Below are 19,374 nucleotides of genomic sequence, written 5' to 3'. Positions count from 1 at the left end.
TATGCCAAAATCAATAGAGCAGTCACCATCTGCAATGCTGTTGTCCTTCCCTCCCACCCAGTAATCCAAGCAGGGATCCAGGGCTGCTCTCAGCAGTTGTCATGCTCTTATCTTTTTCAGCCTGAACACTGGCCCAGAATGCCTCCACTGACTCTATCAAATGGGTGAAGATGTGCTGTCACTGCCCTGTGAAATCTTTCAAATGCCCCCAGGCAATCTCCTCTAGCACGCAAACTAAAATCAAATTTGATCCGGTTTCATCCGAGCGCTCGAGAATAGCGTCAGGACTGGATTCATTTTTAGTTTTGTCCTTAAGGATTCCCAGTGGCGGGACTGTTTAGCTGTGGTTGGGGACAGTGACAGCTGATGGTTGGGAATGCTACTCATTTAAATGGTGAATGATGAGGCTCACACAACGAAGGGCACTCCAATAGAGTATTACTGAGGTCAAATTACAGAGTTTCCATGCTAACAGATCTGTGACAGGTCTTGATCTCAACGGAACACATTTTAAACTTACTTCAGTAAAATAAATGGGTTTTTTTAGCCCAAATGTGATGCACTCATGACAACTGCAAACACGGCAATGATTCCCATCCTTTTTTTTTGTGATAACTGAAGTAATTGTAATGGTGCTTAGACTTCTCGTGTGCAAAGCTGATCAGATCTTTTTGTGACTTAGCCGTTTGAAACCTGTGGCTGATTCTTCAGTAAATACAACGCAGCTTTCTCAGTAAATACAACGCAGCTTTTTTTAAAGCTTTTTGTTCGTTCTTTCTTTTAATTTCAACAGTATTTGTAAAAAAAAAAATCGCCTCTCTTCTGTTCTCTTTTTGCGGGCTATTGATCTGTTCTGTTATGTGATGAATGAGTCACTCTCAAACACACTTGAGAAGCTACAACCCCACCAGAGCAGACACCTTTAGATTACTGAAAATCCACATCTCCTCTCAGCTGCTCTGCTCTGCTTCTTTCCTTTTTTTTTTTCCCCAAGATTGCTCTCCTTCAAGTTTCATCTTAAAAAATGAGTTTATGTCAATATAACGAAATCATGTCATATCTGCAAAAAGAGTTGTTTATATATTAGTTGCACTTTGTTTTTCGCATGTTAGTCTGCCACACCCAATGATTCATTCAACAAGAATGTGGACACAAAGTTTTTTTTTTTTTTTTTCCCTCTCTCTCTCTCTTAATTCTACTGCATACCAGATGCTGCACTAAGACAGTGAGGAAAAACAGCCCAGCAAAACCGAGTTGCTAGTTCAGTTGTCTCTCTGTCTCAAAAAAACAAAAAAACAAACAAACAAAAAACTAAACAACAACAAAAACGTTGGGAGTATGATTCAGAGCCAACTCATAGTAAAGAAGCGTATCAGCACAATACTCTTGGAATATCCCATCCAAAGTAACAACTTTTCAAACCTTCTTCTCCTACTTCTTCTTTTTTTTTTTTTTGAAAAAAGGAATTATTTATGCTAAGACTGATTTTTTTTTTCTCTCTCATAAGATCAGCTTTGCGAGCTTAGGAGGACGCTCAGTTGCTTTGCATGCACACAGCGCTGCGTTTGCAGAGCGAGCGTGCTGCTCTTCTCCGTTCTGCACAAACACAGTGCAAAGCTGTGAATGACTGGACACTTTTTAGATGTGAGAGGAGCGAGTTATATTAGACCCAAGTGTGTTAGATTAGGCTGGGACATGAAAATCAGATGCACTGTGTGATTAATTCTGAAAAGACATGAAAACAGTCTGAATTCTCCCTCTTAACATTTGTGGATTCGATTCGGATGTAATTTTATTCCCCATTGTGAGTGCTTTTAAAAGAGATCAGCGTGTTCAAAAGAACAGTTCATTACAAAAGTCATTAAATACATTAAACCATTGTTTTGTATGATAGTCAGCGGCTGATAATCCATTACTGCCTCTGCTTTTATACGAAATGACACAACACTGAAATGCCATTTTATTTTCAGAAGTTGCCAGGGCAGGGGTAATCATTCTGATATTCATCATCATAGACATGGTTGGCATTTCCTCAGATTCACGCAGATTTTAACATGAAGTCAGTTTGTTGTGTAATCACCATATATATTTAAAGGATGTAGGATAGATAGAGGTTTAGACTTTAGCCTTATGCCTGGAAAGAGAGCCCACGTGGCATTTTAAAGTAAGCTTTCTTGTTATACCTGAAAACCCGAAAACAGGGTTAGGGGATTCATGGCTTCCTGCTGCCAGGCAACGCACATGGGCAGGGGACTTCCTAATATGGTAAAATAGGGACTTCCCTGCAAGAGGGCGGGGTAACACACGGGTCTGTTCTGAAATAATTTAGATCATTCCAGATTGCTCAGTTGTATTTTACTATACATCTGTCCCAGCGCAGTCTTAAGGCTCATTCCTTCTCTTCTTTTTAATTTTTCACCCAGTGTTACTGGATTGCTTTAAATAAATTACAAGGTTCCCTAGGTAAATGCGCGCCCTTACGGAATTACCGGTATAGATATCTAAACAATTGGGAACGAATTGATCCCGCCTTATTTAAGTCATATAATATTTTCCACATGGACTACAAATCATGATAAGAGAACCTGCGCATTGTAGCATATTGTTAAACACACTTGAACGAGCCAATCGTTCATTGCGACTGCAGCAAACTGGAATACTCCATTCCAAACTCAAAAGGGGGTTGCCCAATCGCAACATAATTTACCTTTGAAGTAGGCTGTAGACACACAGTCGGACTATACCGTACGGCAAGGCTATGATAGGGCCCTAGTAAGGGCTGGAGAGAGTAATGATGTGTAAATAAAAGGCTATTTTTGTATTCGACGCATTATCTCTTTTTTGACGTTGTCAGAGCACGAAGACGGAGCTTTATGTGCTGAGGTTGAGTGTTAGTCGCGTTGAAGTAGCAAGTAGACTCGTCATACAGAGCAATAACGTTTCTGTGTTGTAGCAAATCTGTCGTAAAGCGAATGGTGTCTGCACGGTTACAGTTCAAATATCTTTAGACTGATATTTAACTCGAACAAGCAGCCGGCTTGGCTGCCAGCTTCCGACTGCGCCGGTCTCATTACTGCTTTTAGTGATCCAGTTTATGTGGAGGGAGCGAGGGGAGAGCAGGTCATTACACCAGCCAGTCTTTGACTCTGTCCCCTGCCTCTCGTCCACAGGTCCACGGTTTAACTGAAGGCATGCTGGAGAAACTTGACATAGAGGATGAAGGTAAGCTTCTTTGAAATACATATAATCAGTAGGCTGTACCCTTTTATAGCTGTGAAAATGATAGCGATGTATAAAATCATAAGGTACAGCACAGATGACTCCAAATTTAGATCACAACAGGCTATGCGCCGTATTTGTATTTTACACATTGTGCCTTTAAGCTCTTAAAGCTGGAACGATTTCAGCAATGAGCTCCACCGCTTGACTGTCTACATCTGCTTCAGCTGTTTAGATTGCATTACTGGTGATGGCTCGAACTGCCCTTTTCAAACAGTAGCAACCACCAGCCACATTAAGTGATATACATAGATCACGTTTACACTTAAAACTTTATTATCCTCTCAGCTGATGCTTTACAGTGTAATTTATTTCAACGCGGGTTCGCATGAGTTACCTTATTGTGCGTCATTTAGCCAGGAGAGAGTCGTAGTAGAGTATAACGAAGTGTCTTTGGGGATGCTGTCGATTTCAGTTTGCTTGGTGTAGATGGATTGTAGAGATAACAGATCGTGATTGAGGGATTCCATTCATGTGTAGGGATCCTCGCTCGGCGTCATCTCAAACCTGTTGGCTCTTTGCGCTTGGCTGGAGTCCCACACGCGCAGTCTCGCCCTTAAAAGGAAGACATTCCCAAACATTGTGTTTATATATTATTGTCCATGTGGTAAACTGTAAGGACACTCAAACTGTAAAGACAGTTTAATGTTCGATGTTTTATGGGCAGGGTGGCATCTTGCTACACCATTAGCGTCATGGATTACATTTAACTTTTAGTTGCTCTTAATATGAAAAAGGATGCAGTTCTATCAGTACTCACCTCCTTTGTCTGTTCATGTGTGTATCCATGTTCACCTCTATCTCCACGCTAATAATAATAATAACAATAATGGGTTTATACAGCTAGTGGTTGTGTCTTCCAGTGAATCATCTTGCCAGAGTCACATACATTTTCAGTTATACATAAATTAATTTTCTAATTTGATGATCTCGTGCAAGTGAAGTCTTCAGTAAAATCGGCTCTTAAACAAAGCAACAGTGTATGATCTTGTGTAGAAGTGGTGAATAGGTAAACAAAAAATGACCCCTAAAATTAGAGTGCTTAGTGCTAATGTGTGAACTGGTGTGAGAAAAGTGCCCTGAAGCTGTCTGCAGTAATGGAGAGCGCTTCTGTTCCTGAGAGAGCTATCGGCTCTTAGCTTTTTCCAGTGATGTAGGTGTTTCATTTGTCTGCCTAGTGGTTTGGCTATGAACCGTTTATTTATTTATTGTTTTTAATTGTCATATTTGTCTGCATTTTTAATGTGTCCGTTATTTGGTTAAGCTGTTGTGTTAACCTGAGAATGCTTCTGTCTGACGCACCACTGAGAGCTGCCTAGTGTTGAAGGCTTTTTCAACAGGCCTCTCTCTGCTGAGTTCACATGCTGAAGGCACAGACTCTCCTTAGGCCATGAGCAATGAGCAATCCGCTCTCAAGCTAAACGTCACTACAACACTCCATGTGAGAAAGAACAGGCTTCTTGCCTTGAAATGTTTGGCAGTGGTAGAAATAACTGTGTGTTAGTGGAAATTATCTGGTGTAGATCTTTCTGTCTTGCTACTACTTCTATAATTAGATTCACCCATGTGAGCTACGGTTGCGTTCCCGTGTCGATGTGAAAATGTTGCCCGGTGAATAGATAAACGGAAATTGGAAGAATCCTTTGAACTCAATTTTTTAGTCTCCATTTCAAAGTGGTTGTGGCCTGTACGCAGGGAGGCGAATGCTTGCACAGTGCATTTTTAGTGTCTAAATGAATAATTGATACGCCTCTGTAAAAATGTCCTATGGATGGTTGTAAAAACCCTTTGAATTTCGATCAGTATGTGGTGGCCTGACGCAGCCATAACGTTGTGCAGTGGTAACATGTGAAATCTCTGGTGTATCCAACAACAAAAGGACCATTCTGCAGTAATTCAATTCTCTGAATAGCCAGTGTGGCCATTTGCCAGGGCGTCATGCCTCTGTTTGTGGTAAATCCAAATACTCAGATGCTTTGAGCCCTTTTATTGGGCTATTGCAATAGCTATTTTGAGTTCTATTTTCCTGTGACGGTGATTAGCACAAAAGCTCTAACAAATGTGTTTTGTATCAGGTGTGGTGTTTTCAGGGAGTTATAATCCCTGAATTTAGAATTAGTCAGTTGTGTTAAGCTAGCGTGCAGGCATTTTTGGGTTTTTTTTCTGGGTAAAGTTGGGATGCGGTAACTGATGAACAGTCTTTGGGACAAAATTTTGGAAAGTATCCCACAATAATTAGGGTATTTTCCATGAGCTAATGTTAAACCAGCCTGAAACCATTTCTCCTACAACTTGAAACTGTTCTCTTCCATGAGAGTTTTCAGTTGCGTGAGAAGAGTTGTTTTTTTCTCTCCTCTATAAACCAAGGGAGAAGGCTATATTTGAGCAAAGTAATTTCAGTGCGCTCATTTTAGAGTTAGCGATAATTTAGAGAACCTTTATATAATCGCGCTTTCATTTTTCACACAGGAGAATTTTCTTTGTATTAAGGACGTTTTAACAGCAAACTTTAGTTCAGCTGACCAACTAATAATTAAGCTTTTTTTTTTTTCTTTTTTTTTTTTTTTAATGTGCAAAGTCTGATGGCTTTCTTTGCATATTTAGAAGGAAGAACAACCTGATGACCAGCTGAAAATGGCTGGAGTTGAGAGTCCAAAAGTCATTGTTTGAAACAGATAATAACTTCAAGACTAAGGGCTAGCAGAGGTCACTATGCTGTCCTATGACCTGTCATTGGGACAGCAGTCGGTCCTAAGTGCAGTTGAGCGTTACCTTGACCTTGCAGCATTCAAACAGACAGCAACTGACAAAAAAGTCTTTAAAAATCACCTCACATCTCAGACTTGGCCCACAAATCTAGTGCCACTTCAGAGGAGTTGGCTGTGTCGTTCAGACTCCTAGGGAGATGCCCGGTGCCCCGTAAGGCTGCTCCCAACAGCCTCAGAACAAACACCTCCCCTGTTGTTGGAGAGAGCTTACCAGGAAACTGTTTAGTGTCCGTGAATACTACTATAAGCATTACCATGGAAACTGGCAGTGGAGACTGGATGGAGCGAGAGTGTGTGTGAGAGAGAGAGCGAGACAGAGAGAGAGGTCTTCAGAGTCCACAGTTCAGTGAGTTCGTCCAGATTTGTCTTGTAGACTAGATCATGCTTTTACATGCCTTTGTTTTTGTCCTCAGAGTGGAAAAGCTTTTCAGCCGATATTTATCCCTTTTTACGGAGCGTCTCTGCTTGTCATTGTTTCACCCACACTTATTCTTATGGCTATAATACAAGAGGCCAAGCCTGTGACCTCAAAGATGTAAATGATCCATATAGACAGTGTGAGGAACATACATTCATTATACATTACAATCTATGTTCTCCGGTGCCAAAAGAAACCAGAGAGCACAGAGATGACGTGTCATGCCATACTTATGAATTTATGAACAGGATATTCTCAGTGCCTTCAGCAGCAGGGGTGTAAATCATGACACAGATAGGAATTTTACTTAAACTTTATTCGTTCTAATTTTACCCTTAACGTTAATGAATAAACCCAAGTCCCTCAAACCTACAGGCTGTATGTACGAATGTTCCCGTTTCACCTCTAATTGTATTTAATGTTTTTTGTTTGTTTGTTTGTTTGTTTGTGTGTTTGTTTTGCAGCTGTTGAAGAATCTGAGAGTGATATTTATATGCGCTTTATGAAGTCACACAAGTGCTATGACATTGTTCCTACCAGCTCTAAGCTAGTGGTCTTTGACACTACACTGCAGGTAAGCGTCTCCCCCGTCTATGTTTATTTCTGTAAACAGGATAGCAGGTTTACTGCAAACATGTCAGTCTGCAGTTTGCCAGTATGTTTAAGCTTAGGGAAAAAAAAAGAAAAGAAAAGAAAAAAACTGTCAGTCTCTGCCCCACTGTAAACAAAGTCGTGAATGAAAGTCAAAAAGGTAACAATACCACTGTGCTGTTGTTCAGTCGTAATTTGTGTTCTTTTACTAACAGTTCACCCTGTTGTGATCTTTGGAGGAGAAAATGAAATAAGTGGAGGATAATTATAGGCAACGATTAGGTATTGTCAGTATTTCCTGAGAGGCCTGAATTCATTAAGAAGAGAGGCGTTTTCTGGAGCTTATTCTACTATTACTTAATAAACACTTACAAATTGCAGGAGAACTGGCTTTTTTTTTTCTGGCTTTGTTTCTTATCTTAAATGACTCCCTCTTTGAAGACAGCTGTCTCATGATCTGTGGCCTTAGAATCAAGCTCAATTTAAAAAAAAAAAAAAAAGCTCAAACTTTTAATCAAGGGAGGGAGTGTTGTCTATAATCCTCATTGTCTCCTGGGTGAGTGCCCAGCTTTGATGAGGGCTTACGCATCCATCTCAGACCCTGCATTCTTCTAGCACGCTAAACGAGTGTGCTTTAATTCATGTAAGAACGTTTACGGTGATGTAGGTCAGAGACGGTTGATTTGTGTTCGTGGCGAGGGGTGGTTAGTTGTTGCTCCTCTGTCAGCAGCGATAAATATTTCATGACTGAGATGAATGACGTTCTCTTTAGCATTTAGCTGCAGCTGCACTTCCATTGTTGGAGAGTGGAGGAGCAAACAGATTATACATCTGATCCCTTACTCACCGCTGTTCCATCCTTGCGGGCAGCTTAGGACAGAACGGAGTTGACGCCCGCCCAAAAAGTCGTTCCATTTGTCTTGGAAATATGCTTTAGGTAGATTCTCATTATGTCTCCCACCAGGACGTGATTAAACTTTAATAATCTCTGATTCATCTGGATTAACACCTCAGGAAAGAAGACAAGAGGACTTCGTGATTTATTTAAGAGTGCTCCCAGACACAGAGATTAATGCTTTGTTTATATCTTTGCCCTGGCACCGATAGCATTCGGAACGAACGCCCTTTGTTTTAATCCGCGCCGCTCCCCTGCAAATGGGGAATGAGTGCGAACGAGGTAAACGCCTGAGGAATTTGCTGTTTGCTGTCAGATTATAGACAACGTTTACACAACATTATAGAAGTCTTTGAGCGTTTAGCTTCTGAGGTTAGGATCGAGCATCACGTCGCAGTAGCAGTTATTCCGGAAGGCAAGTTTTAATAAGGTCCTGGTATGTGGTATTTACTTTGCAGGCTCGTACAAGCCCTTCTTCTGCGTGTGAGCACCCTCTCCCAACCAGAGCCTCCATAGTGAATTGGTGAATCATCTGATCTCCAGCAGAGGTTCACTCCCAGTGTGCTGTTTGTGTTCAGAGAACACATAGTTATCATTCTCAGTGTTCGCTGCTGGGTTCCCAGAACCGTCCCCTTTATCTTCCAATTTCATCTGTCAACCATTCCACTGCGCAGAGTACGGTTTGACATGTGGATGTTTTGCATTTGCGAAGTATGCAGATGTAGATGCAGATTTGATGATAATAAAATCCAGCTCGAGGAAGTGCTTAAAAGAGAGGATTAGACGGTGTCATTCTGCCGTCTTGTCACTGTTGGAAACACAAACCGGGGAGAAGGTGACAGATAACAGAGCCCTTTACTTTCAGTATCTGATGTGCTAGTAAGTTCACGAGCCCTGTTTCCGAAGCGTAAGGTTAAATCTTCTCTTTCTTTCATTCTCTCTCTCTTTTTTTTTGTTTTTTTGTCCCTGTCAGGTTAAGAAGGCCTTTTTTGCCTTGGTGGCCAACGGTGTCCGTGCAGCCCCGTTATGGGAGACAAAGAAACAGAGCTTTGTGGGTAAGTGCTTTTAAAAATCAAAGTCACTGTGTCACAGTCACCTTAATAGCAACAGAGGACAGCTGAGTCACAGATATTATGAAGCCTGTATCCTAACTGTGTGCAAAACAGACCAACAGGAGTGGTGCAGCTTTCCAGTTGAGCCATTTCAACATGACAGAACGTAGACTGGCTTGTCTGTCCGTCTCCAGATCATTCATGTTCTTTTGCTGAATTTGTTTTTTTCCCCCTCCCTTACTCTGTTCTCTACTCTCTTTTTTTTTTGTTGTTGTTGTTGTGGGTCCCGGTCATGTTGAATGGAAATGAATGGAAAAGGGAGGACGATCCTAGTAAAACGTGCCTTGTTCTGAATGGCTTTTTCAGAAACCGTCACAGACTTTTTCCAGAAACAATAAAGAGGAAAAAGTTGGTCCTCCCAAGTATTTGTAATTCCTGGAAGTGTTAAGCCCTGTTTCTGGGCCTCTGATGTGATAGGGGCATGTGAAGGGTCTGAAGGATTTGCACTGTAATGTTTTACAGACGTCCTAAGCTCTCCGAATCCGTTTGTTCGTTTACCGCTCAAATGAGATGTTTACCTGTCCTAAATACTTTTCAGACAAAACGCTTATGGGTTTGTATGAGAAATATTAAGCGTACATTTGTGCTCGAATCCCTTTGTCCTTTTGCCCAAGTACGTCACACTCATCTACATGCCTGTGTAGCAGGGGGAACTGTTTGCCGAAACACAGACAATTTTTTTCCTTTCAGCCCGTTGTCGGTTTTAGCCTTAAACATCTTAGTGCAGGTGCGTCCCTCCTTTGAGAGTGTGTAAATTGATATATGCACAGCTCCATGCCCCGGGAGAGATTTAGTGCCCAAAGGGAGAGCAGATGATGATCTGTGGGACGCCCCGTCGCCTTCACCGACACTCAACAGCGCTGCCTCGCAGAGTGATATCTGTTACCATGACAAGGCCCGCTTAAAATAGAAGCACGCTCTGGCTAAAGTCACCGCATCTACTGGCCAGAGTCGCTGGCTCACTCCTTAGAAAAGCCTCTGTGTGAGAGTGGAGATTGTGGAGGGGTAAAGGTGATTGTTTTTCATGCTGAGGGACAGATTCAGAATTGTGCCACAATAAAAAAAAAACCCCAAAAAACTGAGTTGACATTAGAACTTAGATTCTGTTGTCAGTAAGAGATGGTCTTACTGAAGAAAGGAGAAGATTTAATGAATAGAGAGAGAGGAGGATAGTTAAAGAAAAAAAAAAGTGAGAGCCTGGAGGATGGAAGAGTTTATCTGAGCAGAGCAAATCACATCCTCCCTCAGCTTCAGCCGGCCTTTTATTTGATAAAGCCTTTTTTTCCACCTCTTTAAAGGGTTCTTGCTGGTTTGCCTTAGCCATTTGAGTTTTGTGATGAGCATAAAAACGCAGGAAGCTGTATGCTACAGGGCTGTAGCTTGGTGGATGCCAGTGGTCTGCCCGTCTCTGTGATCATTTGATCGTTTGAAACGGCTCAGTGTTGATAGATGGGCAGATGGAGCAGGTCTGTTTGAGGTGCTGAGTCATGAGTTACATTAAAAGCTCTGTGCCACTAATGTGCAGACAGGCTTCATTTCACCACCCTGAGAGAGCACAAAGAAAAAGTCTGTTTATGTGAGGAGAGGGCGGAGCTGACGGGGTTTTAATACAACACTGATTTTGGCCATGCTCCGTGTGGAAAGCTCATAGAGTTTGTCGTATGTGTTTTCTGTGTGCGTGCGTGCGTGTGTGTGTGTGTGGAGGGGGGAGAGGGGAGGTGCGGAGATGATGGGAATGGGTGGGGATTTTAATTAAAAGGGATCAGAATCTCCCACCTTCTTACTCGACGAAGAGCGAGTGAGCGAGCGAGTGAGTGAGCGTTCATCAGTCTCACTCCAGCTCGGCAACAGGGCAGCACCTGAGCTACATCACCTCTCCATCAAGCACAGATGCAAACACCACTAATTCCATTCCTGACGGGGAGACATTTTTAATGCCGATTTCGACCGTCACACTCACAGCGATGGTTTGCTAGGTCATTCCCCCCCCCCCGTGTACATGCGCTGCACCACTCCCTACCGACGGCTCTGCTTAGGATGGCTTAAAATAGAGAACCGTCTACAAAAGCGAAGCACACACACGCTCAGCCTTATTTTGGGAATTTTGAGAGTTGGCATTAGTCTCTCTTTCTACCGTTAAGCGGACCTCGGACAGCGAGCCTTTCCATTTCTCGTTTCCCTTCATCCCCGCGCTTGCTCTCTGTGATCTCTCCCTCCTCACCCTCCGCTTTGAGAATCTGTGAGTCTGCCTGACTGTCCTCTGACACACTGTAATAGAGCCTGAGCCTTCTATCTGGGCCAGTGTGATGAGGACAGCTATAAATACTCCATGTCCACACTTAATCGAGAGAGAGAGAAAAAGAGAGAGAGTTAGTGAGTGAAAGGATGAAGGATCCCACTCTCAGGGAGTGCACAGTTGAGTGACACAAGAATATTCAGACTGCTTTGCCTTAAGCATGGACTCATGCCTCCTTACTTTTCTAAGCCCAACAGTGTTTATGTAATGGTCGAGTAAAAGCCCTCCTTTCTCCAGACGGCCATTTCTTGCACGTGTAAAACTCTGTTGTGTCCGGCACAATGCTGTATTATGACGGCCCCCCTCCTGCCCCGAGGTCACATAGTACTCTGAGTGGATGGAGGTAGCTTCATTCTTGTCCTCTTGCCTTGCATCACTGGGACGTTAGCCGTGGCGTCAGCGTATTCATGTGGCTGGCGTAAAGTGCTTCTCACGCGCTCCCGCAGAGGTTCTGATGCCTTTCCCCAGGGAGGCCAGAGTGCCAAAAGAACTAGAGTGTATGTTCAACAGAGAGTGGATTTTATCAGGAACATCCTCTCTCTCTCTGTCTCCCTCTCTCTTTTTTTTTCTTTTTTTGTTTGTTCATGAGCAGTCCTCTCAACATGTGTGACATTTCAAACTAAAGTCTTTTCTTGCTTTTCTCAGGAATGTTAACCATCACAGACTTCATCAACATACTGCACAGATACTACAAGTCACCCATGGTACGTGAGTTCTTTTTTAACCTCTTTGTCTGAGCCTGTGAGGCAAACTATGGACATGCATGCTTTCAGATGGGAGAAGCCTTCTCCAGGCACACCGCACAGTAATGCACATGCATGCTTTCAGATGGGAGAAGCCTTCTCTAGGCAGACCGTACAGTAATGTACATGCATGCTTTCAGATGGGAGAAGCCTTCTCTCGGCAGACCGTACAATAATGTACATGCATGCTTTCAGATGGGAGAAGCCTTCTCTAGGCAGACCGTACAGTAATGCACATGCATGCTTTCAGATGGGAGAAGCCTTCTCTAGGCAGACCGTACAGTAATGTACATGCATGCTTTCAGATGGGAGAAGCCTTCTCCAGGCACACCGCACAGTAATGCACATGCATGCTTTCAGATGGGAGAAGCCTTCTCTAGGCAGACCGTACAGTAATGTACATGCATGCTTTCAGATGGGAGAAGCCTTCTCTAGGCAGACCGTACAGTAATGTACTTGCATGCTTTCAGATGGGAGAAGCCTTCTCTAGGCAGACCGTACAATAATGTACATGCATGCTTTCAGATGGGAGAAGCCTTCTCTAGGCAGACCGTACAGTAATGTACATGCATGCTTTCAGATGGGAGAAGCCTTCTCTAGGCAGACCGTACAGTAATGTACATGCATGCTTTCAGATGGGAGAAGCCTTCTCTAGGCAGACCGTACAGTAACGCTGCTGTCCAGTACAAAGCCATTAGTATGAATGTGTTATGTAAGGAGATTGCTGTGTAGGGCCATGTATTACCCAGTGCGAGCGTTCACTCAGCCTGGTAATGGCTATGAGAAGAGCAGCAGATTCTGCAGGAGATAAACCACTGTGCTCTGACACTACTGCATCCCCAGCTTTTCTCTTTGAATCATAGAGAACAAGTAACATTAGGCAGGGGCTTTATTTAAACCATTCAACAAAAGGCTTTATTTGTAGTGGATGCGCAGCGATGGAAGAGCAGCACAAACTGAGTCATTCATAGCAAATGCAGCAGTGTATTAATGATAAATGCCTTAGAGTCATCATAATCTGTAATGTTATATTATTATGTCTGGTATAATTTGGTTTTAGTTCCTCTCTCTGTAGAAGCTTAAAGCTACTGTTGACTCTAAAAACCAAGAGAGAGCTGTTAAACACCACCCCACCCCACCCCCAAACCATGTTCGCATTCAAACGTCTCTTCTTGTTATTCATTAATATTCATAATCTCTTAGACACATCTGCTTTGTTGTTATCCTGATCATTTTAGATTCCTATTAAAAAAAAAAAAAAAAGAATGTCACCCAAGGGGAAGACAAGACGGTAGAGGAGCACCGTATCAGCCCAGATCGGCGTGGCACGCTGATTCATGTTTATTAATGAGGGAGCTGTGCAGCTCCTTGGTTAGAGCTCCTCTGAGACAGGAAATGACTCGGAGTCATACACAGCCTCTTCCTGTTCTGGGCTGGACCACACAGCCCGAGACGCCGAAAGCACTGAATTAGTCATGTTCGTGTAGAGTCTGTCAGGTGGCTTGATTGTCTCTTACACGCACACAGACACAGACACACACACACAGACTGACACACACACACACAGTCTTGTATTAGTCTTGTATGAGGTTAGTTGAGTCCAAAAGGCCAATCCAAAGGTTTATGTGTGATAAAAATAAACTAATAAGCCTCAGCGTTAACTCTGATTCCTCTATCTCTAGTCATTCTTACACTGCCTATGAAAACACATAACACGCTCAGAGGCCTTTTGTGTCTCGCTCATCATTAGCGCGTTGATTTATACGAGGCACTGTGCTGCCTCCGTTGGTCCATCTCAGGCTATGTATAGACGAGTGTTTTTTAGACCTGGCTTTTTGCGTCATAGTTAGCCGGGCAGCTCCTAATTGGAGTCCCTCTGGGAAAGCTGCTTGTTAGGTGCTCCATCTCTCACATTCTCTCTCTGTCAGCACTCACTACCCTCTACCCTGCTTTTCCTCGAAACTCCCCTCCCCTTTTCCAGCAGGTAGTATATTGAAAGCTTGTTCTTTCAGTGCTTGAAATTCCACTCAGTGTTGTTCCACGCAGTGTTGCTTACGTCAGTGTTCATAATCAGCCTATTGTTGGGTTTTTTTTGGGGGGGGGGTGAATTTCTGAATACAAAGCTGAAATCCCTTTTCTAATTGTTGCATTTCAGGTACAAATCTACGAGCTCGAGGAACATAAAATAGAGACGTGGCGAGGTAAGGCGTCTTTTTCGCTGATGTGCTAATTTAAGGCAGCCCTGAAAGTACGCGCTGAACTGAAAGCAAATTTCCTCTTCCCGTCTCTACAGAGCTCTATCTTCAAGAAACGTTTAAGCCTTTAGTGAACATATCGCCCGATGCAAGGTAAGGGCCGTCTCTGTTTTCTCCGCTCGTCGCAGGTGTTGAGATACATTAATCTTAGCGTTAACTGATGAATCTCCTCGTCTCAAATCATAAAATATTACTGTCGCCTGGCGTCACAGACTCTCACAGGTGAGCCCCATATTTTATGGTGGGACTGTCTCAGCAATGCTATATCAGTATGGATTTCTCCCAGAGGGGCTGTGTTTGTTCTGCTCCTAGATTTCCCTAGGGGAAACGGCCAACCCCCTCCCCTCGCATATTTTTACCCCGTCCCTCCCTTGGACGCGGAGCACGCCCTTATTTTGAAAACACTAAATAATTCAGTGACCCTACCTACCCTGCAAGTCAAGGCCGCAAAAAAACCACTTTTGGTGCAGCGGCAAAAGGACACGTGGATTAAGGCTCAACCTTTCGCCGCTTCAGAAATATGACTGCTGTTCTGTTTCAGAGTAGACCATGGCCTGTGTAAAACTCTCTTTTTTGTCTGTGTTGTGTGTGTGTGTGTGTGTGTGTGTGTGTGTGTGTGTGTATATGCTTTTTTTGGCAGCATATTTGATGCAGTGTATTCACTGATCAAGAACAAGATTCACCGGTTGCCCGTTATCGACCCCGTCACTGGGAATGCACTTTATATCCTCACACACAAGAGGATCCTCAAATTCCTTCAGCTTTTTGTAAGTACCATGCTAACAGTGTCATGTGCCTTCACAATCATTCGCTGTGCAGAATAGTGTAGTAATGAATATGTTTGTTTGAGAGTCTGTATAAGAAGAGAATTAACTTTGAGTTAAGTATGTGGGTTGACTCAGCGTTAAAGAAATGCCTATGGCAATCTCTGACTGTGTGTTGTTGTAAAATGCACTGCATCTGTCGGGTTTTCATGCACTAAATTTAGGAGGCAGTGGAGGCACAGCATGTCGGTGCAATTTCAGGTCACGTGTTGCCCCCTACTGGGCCGAAGCGTTTTTTTTGTTGTATTTGCATACTGATTAAAAAAAACATAACTGCACTTTTTCAGTAATATGTTTTTTGGTTTGATTTTGTCACTTTGAGTTACATCATAAGTACTGTAATTCAGTGATAAATTACTCAGTTATGTGCTGCTTAACTTAGATAACCCAGTGTCTTTGGCCTCTCTACACTAATATTGCTTTGGCGCCACCTACTGCTCTAGGTATCACATTACACTCTGCAGACATAAGATACTCTTTGCCATTTAGTGGACTGATTTAAGAGAGAGTCTGCATTACGGTACTGATGACTTGAAATAGGCAAGACATCCACGATAAAGATGACTGGACGTCTGTGTGTTACAGGTGTGTGAGATGCCGAAACCGGCATTTATGAAGAAGACACTGGAGGAACTGGGCATCGGCACCTACAGCAACATCGCCTTCATCCACCCCAACACGCCCATCATCAAAGCCCTCAGCATCTTTGTGGAGAGGAGGGTGTCGGCACTGCCCGTGGTAGACGAGTCAGGTGAGGAAAAGAAAGAAACAGAGGCTCAGTGTGATGTCTCTCAACTGTTTTGAAACTCTAGAAAATTACATTTTCATTTGTTTTTTTTTTTTTTTGTTTTTTTTTTTCTCGACAGGAAAAGTTGTTGATATTTATTCCAAATTCGATGTCATTGTAAGTATTCTCTTTGTGTTGTCACTTATATTTATATATATATCTCAATGAACTGGTCACATAAATCAGCATCTTACACTAGCTTTTAATGGTAGTAGTTGAAAGTTGACATTCGCTCTGTGTGTGTCCTGTGCATGCAGAACCTTGCTGCTGAAAAGACCTACAATAACTTGGACATCAGCGTGACTCAGGCCCTGAGACATCGCTCCCAGTACTTTGAGGGAGTCATGAAGTGCAACAGACTGGAGACACTGGAGACCATTGTTGATAGGATAGTCAAAGCAGAGGTGAGATATCTCTGTCGATGACGCACAGAAAGACACACACGCACACGCAGCACATCACCAGTATTGTGTGCGTACAGTAGCACGTAGTCTTTCAGACTGGGCCAGATGTAACGAGTCACGCGTCCCTGTCCGTGTCTGTCCAGGTGCACAGGTTGGTGGTGGTGGATGAGAACGCCAGCATCGTGGGCATTGTCTCTCTGTCTGATATCCTACAGGCACTGGTGCTCACTCCAGCAGGTATAAATGCACAGAATTCCTAAACCTCTCTCACCTGGACCTTCCTCTTCCCTCCTCCCATTGACCCCACAGGTACGGCTCGGCCTGTGGCCCACTCACGCAACATTACTGGAGACTGCACGGCTACTGCAGCACCCTGCTCTGCCTTTGTGTGTTTGCGTGTGTGTGTGTGTGTGTGTGTGTGTAGGGATGTGGGTGTGTCTGTGTGGGTGTGGGGGGTGTGGGTTTGTGGGAGGGAGAGAGACTGTGTGTTCAAGGTCTTGGCATGAAAAGTAACCACTCGCTAACACAGTGACATTTGCCTGATGACTGAGCAAAAAATAACTTGACAAAATACCTTTTATTATTAGGACTGGCAAGAAAGTTATGTGTGTGTGTGTGTGTGTGTGTGTGTGTGTGTGTGTGGGTATATGTGTGTGTGTGTATGGCCACCTAAGAGACAAAATGCTGATTAATGAGCATGCTTAGCTTCACTATTCATCCTGACAGTGGACATGTGCCATTGCTCCACCCACATGTTCAGTGGCTCCTCCCTCTCCAGTGCTTTTCTGTTTGATGGATGGAGGCCTCTCACCTGTCTGTACTGCCTCAGTTCTTCCAGAACACACAGTGTCCTTTCAACACACTACCCCTGATTATGATTAATGGCTCTACACACACACACACTCACACACAAACACAAACACAGAGATGTTTTTCCTCATCTCTGATGTATGTCAATAATACACAGAATGTCTCTGAATGGTTCAAGTTCAAAGAGAGGTCACTGAGTGCATTCTGTGAGCATTGTTGACTGTGAATACATAACGCTGAATAAAAATGAGCTTTGTGGTGATGATTCTGAATTTTAACAAGCGCATGTGTTGCTGCAAATGTTGCAAATGATATGCACAGAGACATTCTGAATAAGATCTTAGTGTTAACAATTAAGAATTCAGCTTTTGATCGATCTGAAAGATCATGAAAAAAGCAACACCCACACACTGAAAAATAGCAGTTATTTTTTTTATTCTCTTTGATTTCATTTTCTTTATAAACACTGATAACAGATGGTATCTTGACCATCTACTTCGTGATGCAGTGATCCTGTTGTTGGGGTATACAAGATATATATAACCCAAGAACAGATGTTAGTCTAACTTTTGTCTCTCTGGTGTTCTTCATGTCTTTCTGTCCTTGTGCACAGGAATGAATAGGAAGGAGAACACGGCAGAGGCGGAGACTGAAACACAGGTAGGGGCGGAGACTGAAACACAGATAGAGGCGGAGACTGAAACACAGATAGAGGCGGAGACTGAATCGCAGGTAGAGGCTGAGACTGAATCGCAGGTAGAGGCGGAGACTGAATCGCAGGTAGAGGCGGAGACTGGAATGCAGGTAGAGGCAGAGACTGGAATGCAGGTAGAGGCGGAGACTGGAATGCAGGTAGAGGCGGAGACTGGAATGCGGGTAGAGGCGGAGACTGCAGCACAAGGAGAGGCGGAGACTGTGACAGAAGCAGAGGTAGATGCTGCGGAGGAACCAGAGACGGATACCGGGGCAGAAATCGAGGCGGAAACTGGGACAGAAACGCGGGTGGAGACTGGGGCGGAAGCAGAGGCAGAGAATGGGGCTCACATGGAGGCAGAGACTGGGGAGGGAACTGGGGCGGAGACTGGGGCTGAAACAAAGGCGGAGCCTGGGGCGGAGGCAGAAGCAGAGGGGAAGGGTGAAGTAGAAGCAGAGTGATGCTGCATTTTCCGGGGGGGACAGATGAGACATGTGATGCTGCTGTAAGAGCCTGGAGCTGGAGGTGGAGTTGTGGTTGTGGTGGAGAACTGGCAGTATCCTGGCCACAGAGGAGTGGCAGAGGAAAGTATGAGCGCAAGGGCGTGAACCATGTACTGATGAAAAATGGTAAATGAATTGGCCTCAGGGGCAACTGCGTGGACCACAAGGAATCACTTCCACAGAGGGCTACTGTTTTATCTCTGCCTCTTAATCTTGTGCTAGAGCAAGCACCCATATGATAACCCACATCGTTGCTAGAATGCACCATCTGATGTCGTCTCTGTGGTATAACTCGCAGATAGACCTAAGACTCTACTCTTCTCTCGGTTTGATTCTTTTGTTTTTGTCCTTTTTTTTTCTTTTCTTTTCTCTCTTTTCTTTCTTTTTTTTTTTTTTTAATTTGCAGGGCACTTAATACTGGTATTTGTGTTCTGAGCATGTGTGTTTTTTTTCTGTCTCGGTTCTTCTTGTAGAAAGAATCTTTTTAGCTTGTGACTTTATGTGCACAAAGTGATGTGAGCAGAGCTGTGTTCTTGACTCTGAGATCTAGACATTACCCACTGACTGCAGTTGCTCCTATGAAGTCTCTGTGGCTGTGGGTACAGCTCGCCATCTGTTAGATGGAACTCAACTTCTGTCTGTCTTTCATTGGTGCCTTTTGTCCACCGGTTGTTGGTTCAATATTGGTTGCCAAGAGAGGGGGAGGATACTGAATGTTCAAAACGTATTAAGTTGAATGTGAGAGTATCTGAAAACCAAAATAATTCTGTGTTACGGATGTGTGTTGTCACTAATGTTGTCAATTGTTTAAACTGAGATTTTTTTTTTTATATATATATATATATATATAAGAATTTTGTTTGGGTCTGTTATTTCCACAAGATGATGTTTTTAATAATGCTGTAAACATAGATTTGAAGCTTTATTTATTTAAATTTAGTGGATAATATTATTTGGAATTGATATTTTAGAAAAGTATAGAAAGAAAAAAAAAT

At 43.3% G+C, this 19,374-nt stretch overlaps 1 protein-coding gene across 2 annotated transcripts in view; it reads left to right on the top strand.

The window, feature by feature from the left end:
* Window positions 1-18,703, top strand: part of LOC115807550 (5'-AMP-activated protein kinase subunit gamma-1) — a 50,464-nt gene extending 31,761 nt beyond the window's left edge. For both annotated transcript variants that reach the window (XM_030768584.1, XM_030768585.1), the window contains 12 exons: window positions 3,171-3,222; window positions 6,930-7,039; window positions 8,925-9,006; window positions 12,005-12,063; window positions 14,258-14,303; window positions 14,396-14,450; window positions 14,998-15,124; window positions 15,767-15,932; window positions 16,048-16,085; window positions 16,226-16,372; window positions 16,516-16,609; window positions 17,796-18,703. In XM_030768584.1, coding sequence (XP_030624444.1) covers window positions 3,171-3,222; window positions 6,930-7,039; window positions 8,925-9,006; window positions 12,005-12,063; window positions 14,258-14,303; window positions 14,396-14,450; window positions 14,998-15,124; window positions 15,767-15,932; window positions 16,048-16,085; window positions 16,226-16,372; window positions 16,516-16,609; window positions 17,796-18,337 — 1,518 coding nt within the window. In that variant the 3' untranslated portion in view covers window positions 18,338-18,703. The remainder of the gene's footprint in view (window positions 1-3,170; window positions 3,223-6,929; window positions 7,040-8,924; window positions 9,007-12,004; window positions 12,064-14,257; window positions 14,304-14,395; window positions 14,451-14,997; window positions 15,125-15,766; window positions 15,933-16,047; window positions 16,086-16,225; window positions 16,373-16,515; window positions 16,610-17,795) is intronic.
* Window positions 18,704-19,374: the final 671 nt, after the last annotated feature.

The sequence above is a fragment of the Chanos chanos genome, chromosome 3, assembly GCF_902362185.1.
Source record: "Chanos chanos chromosome 3, fChaCha1.1, whole genome shotgun sequence".
NCBI classification, from domain to species: Eukaryota; Metazoa; Chordata; class Actinopteri; order Gonorynchiformes; family Chanidae; genus Chanos; species Chanos chanos.
Note: the sequence above shows the minus strand (reverse complement) of the source record. Positions and strands in the feature narration are given on the sequence as shown.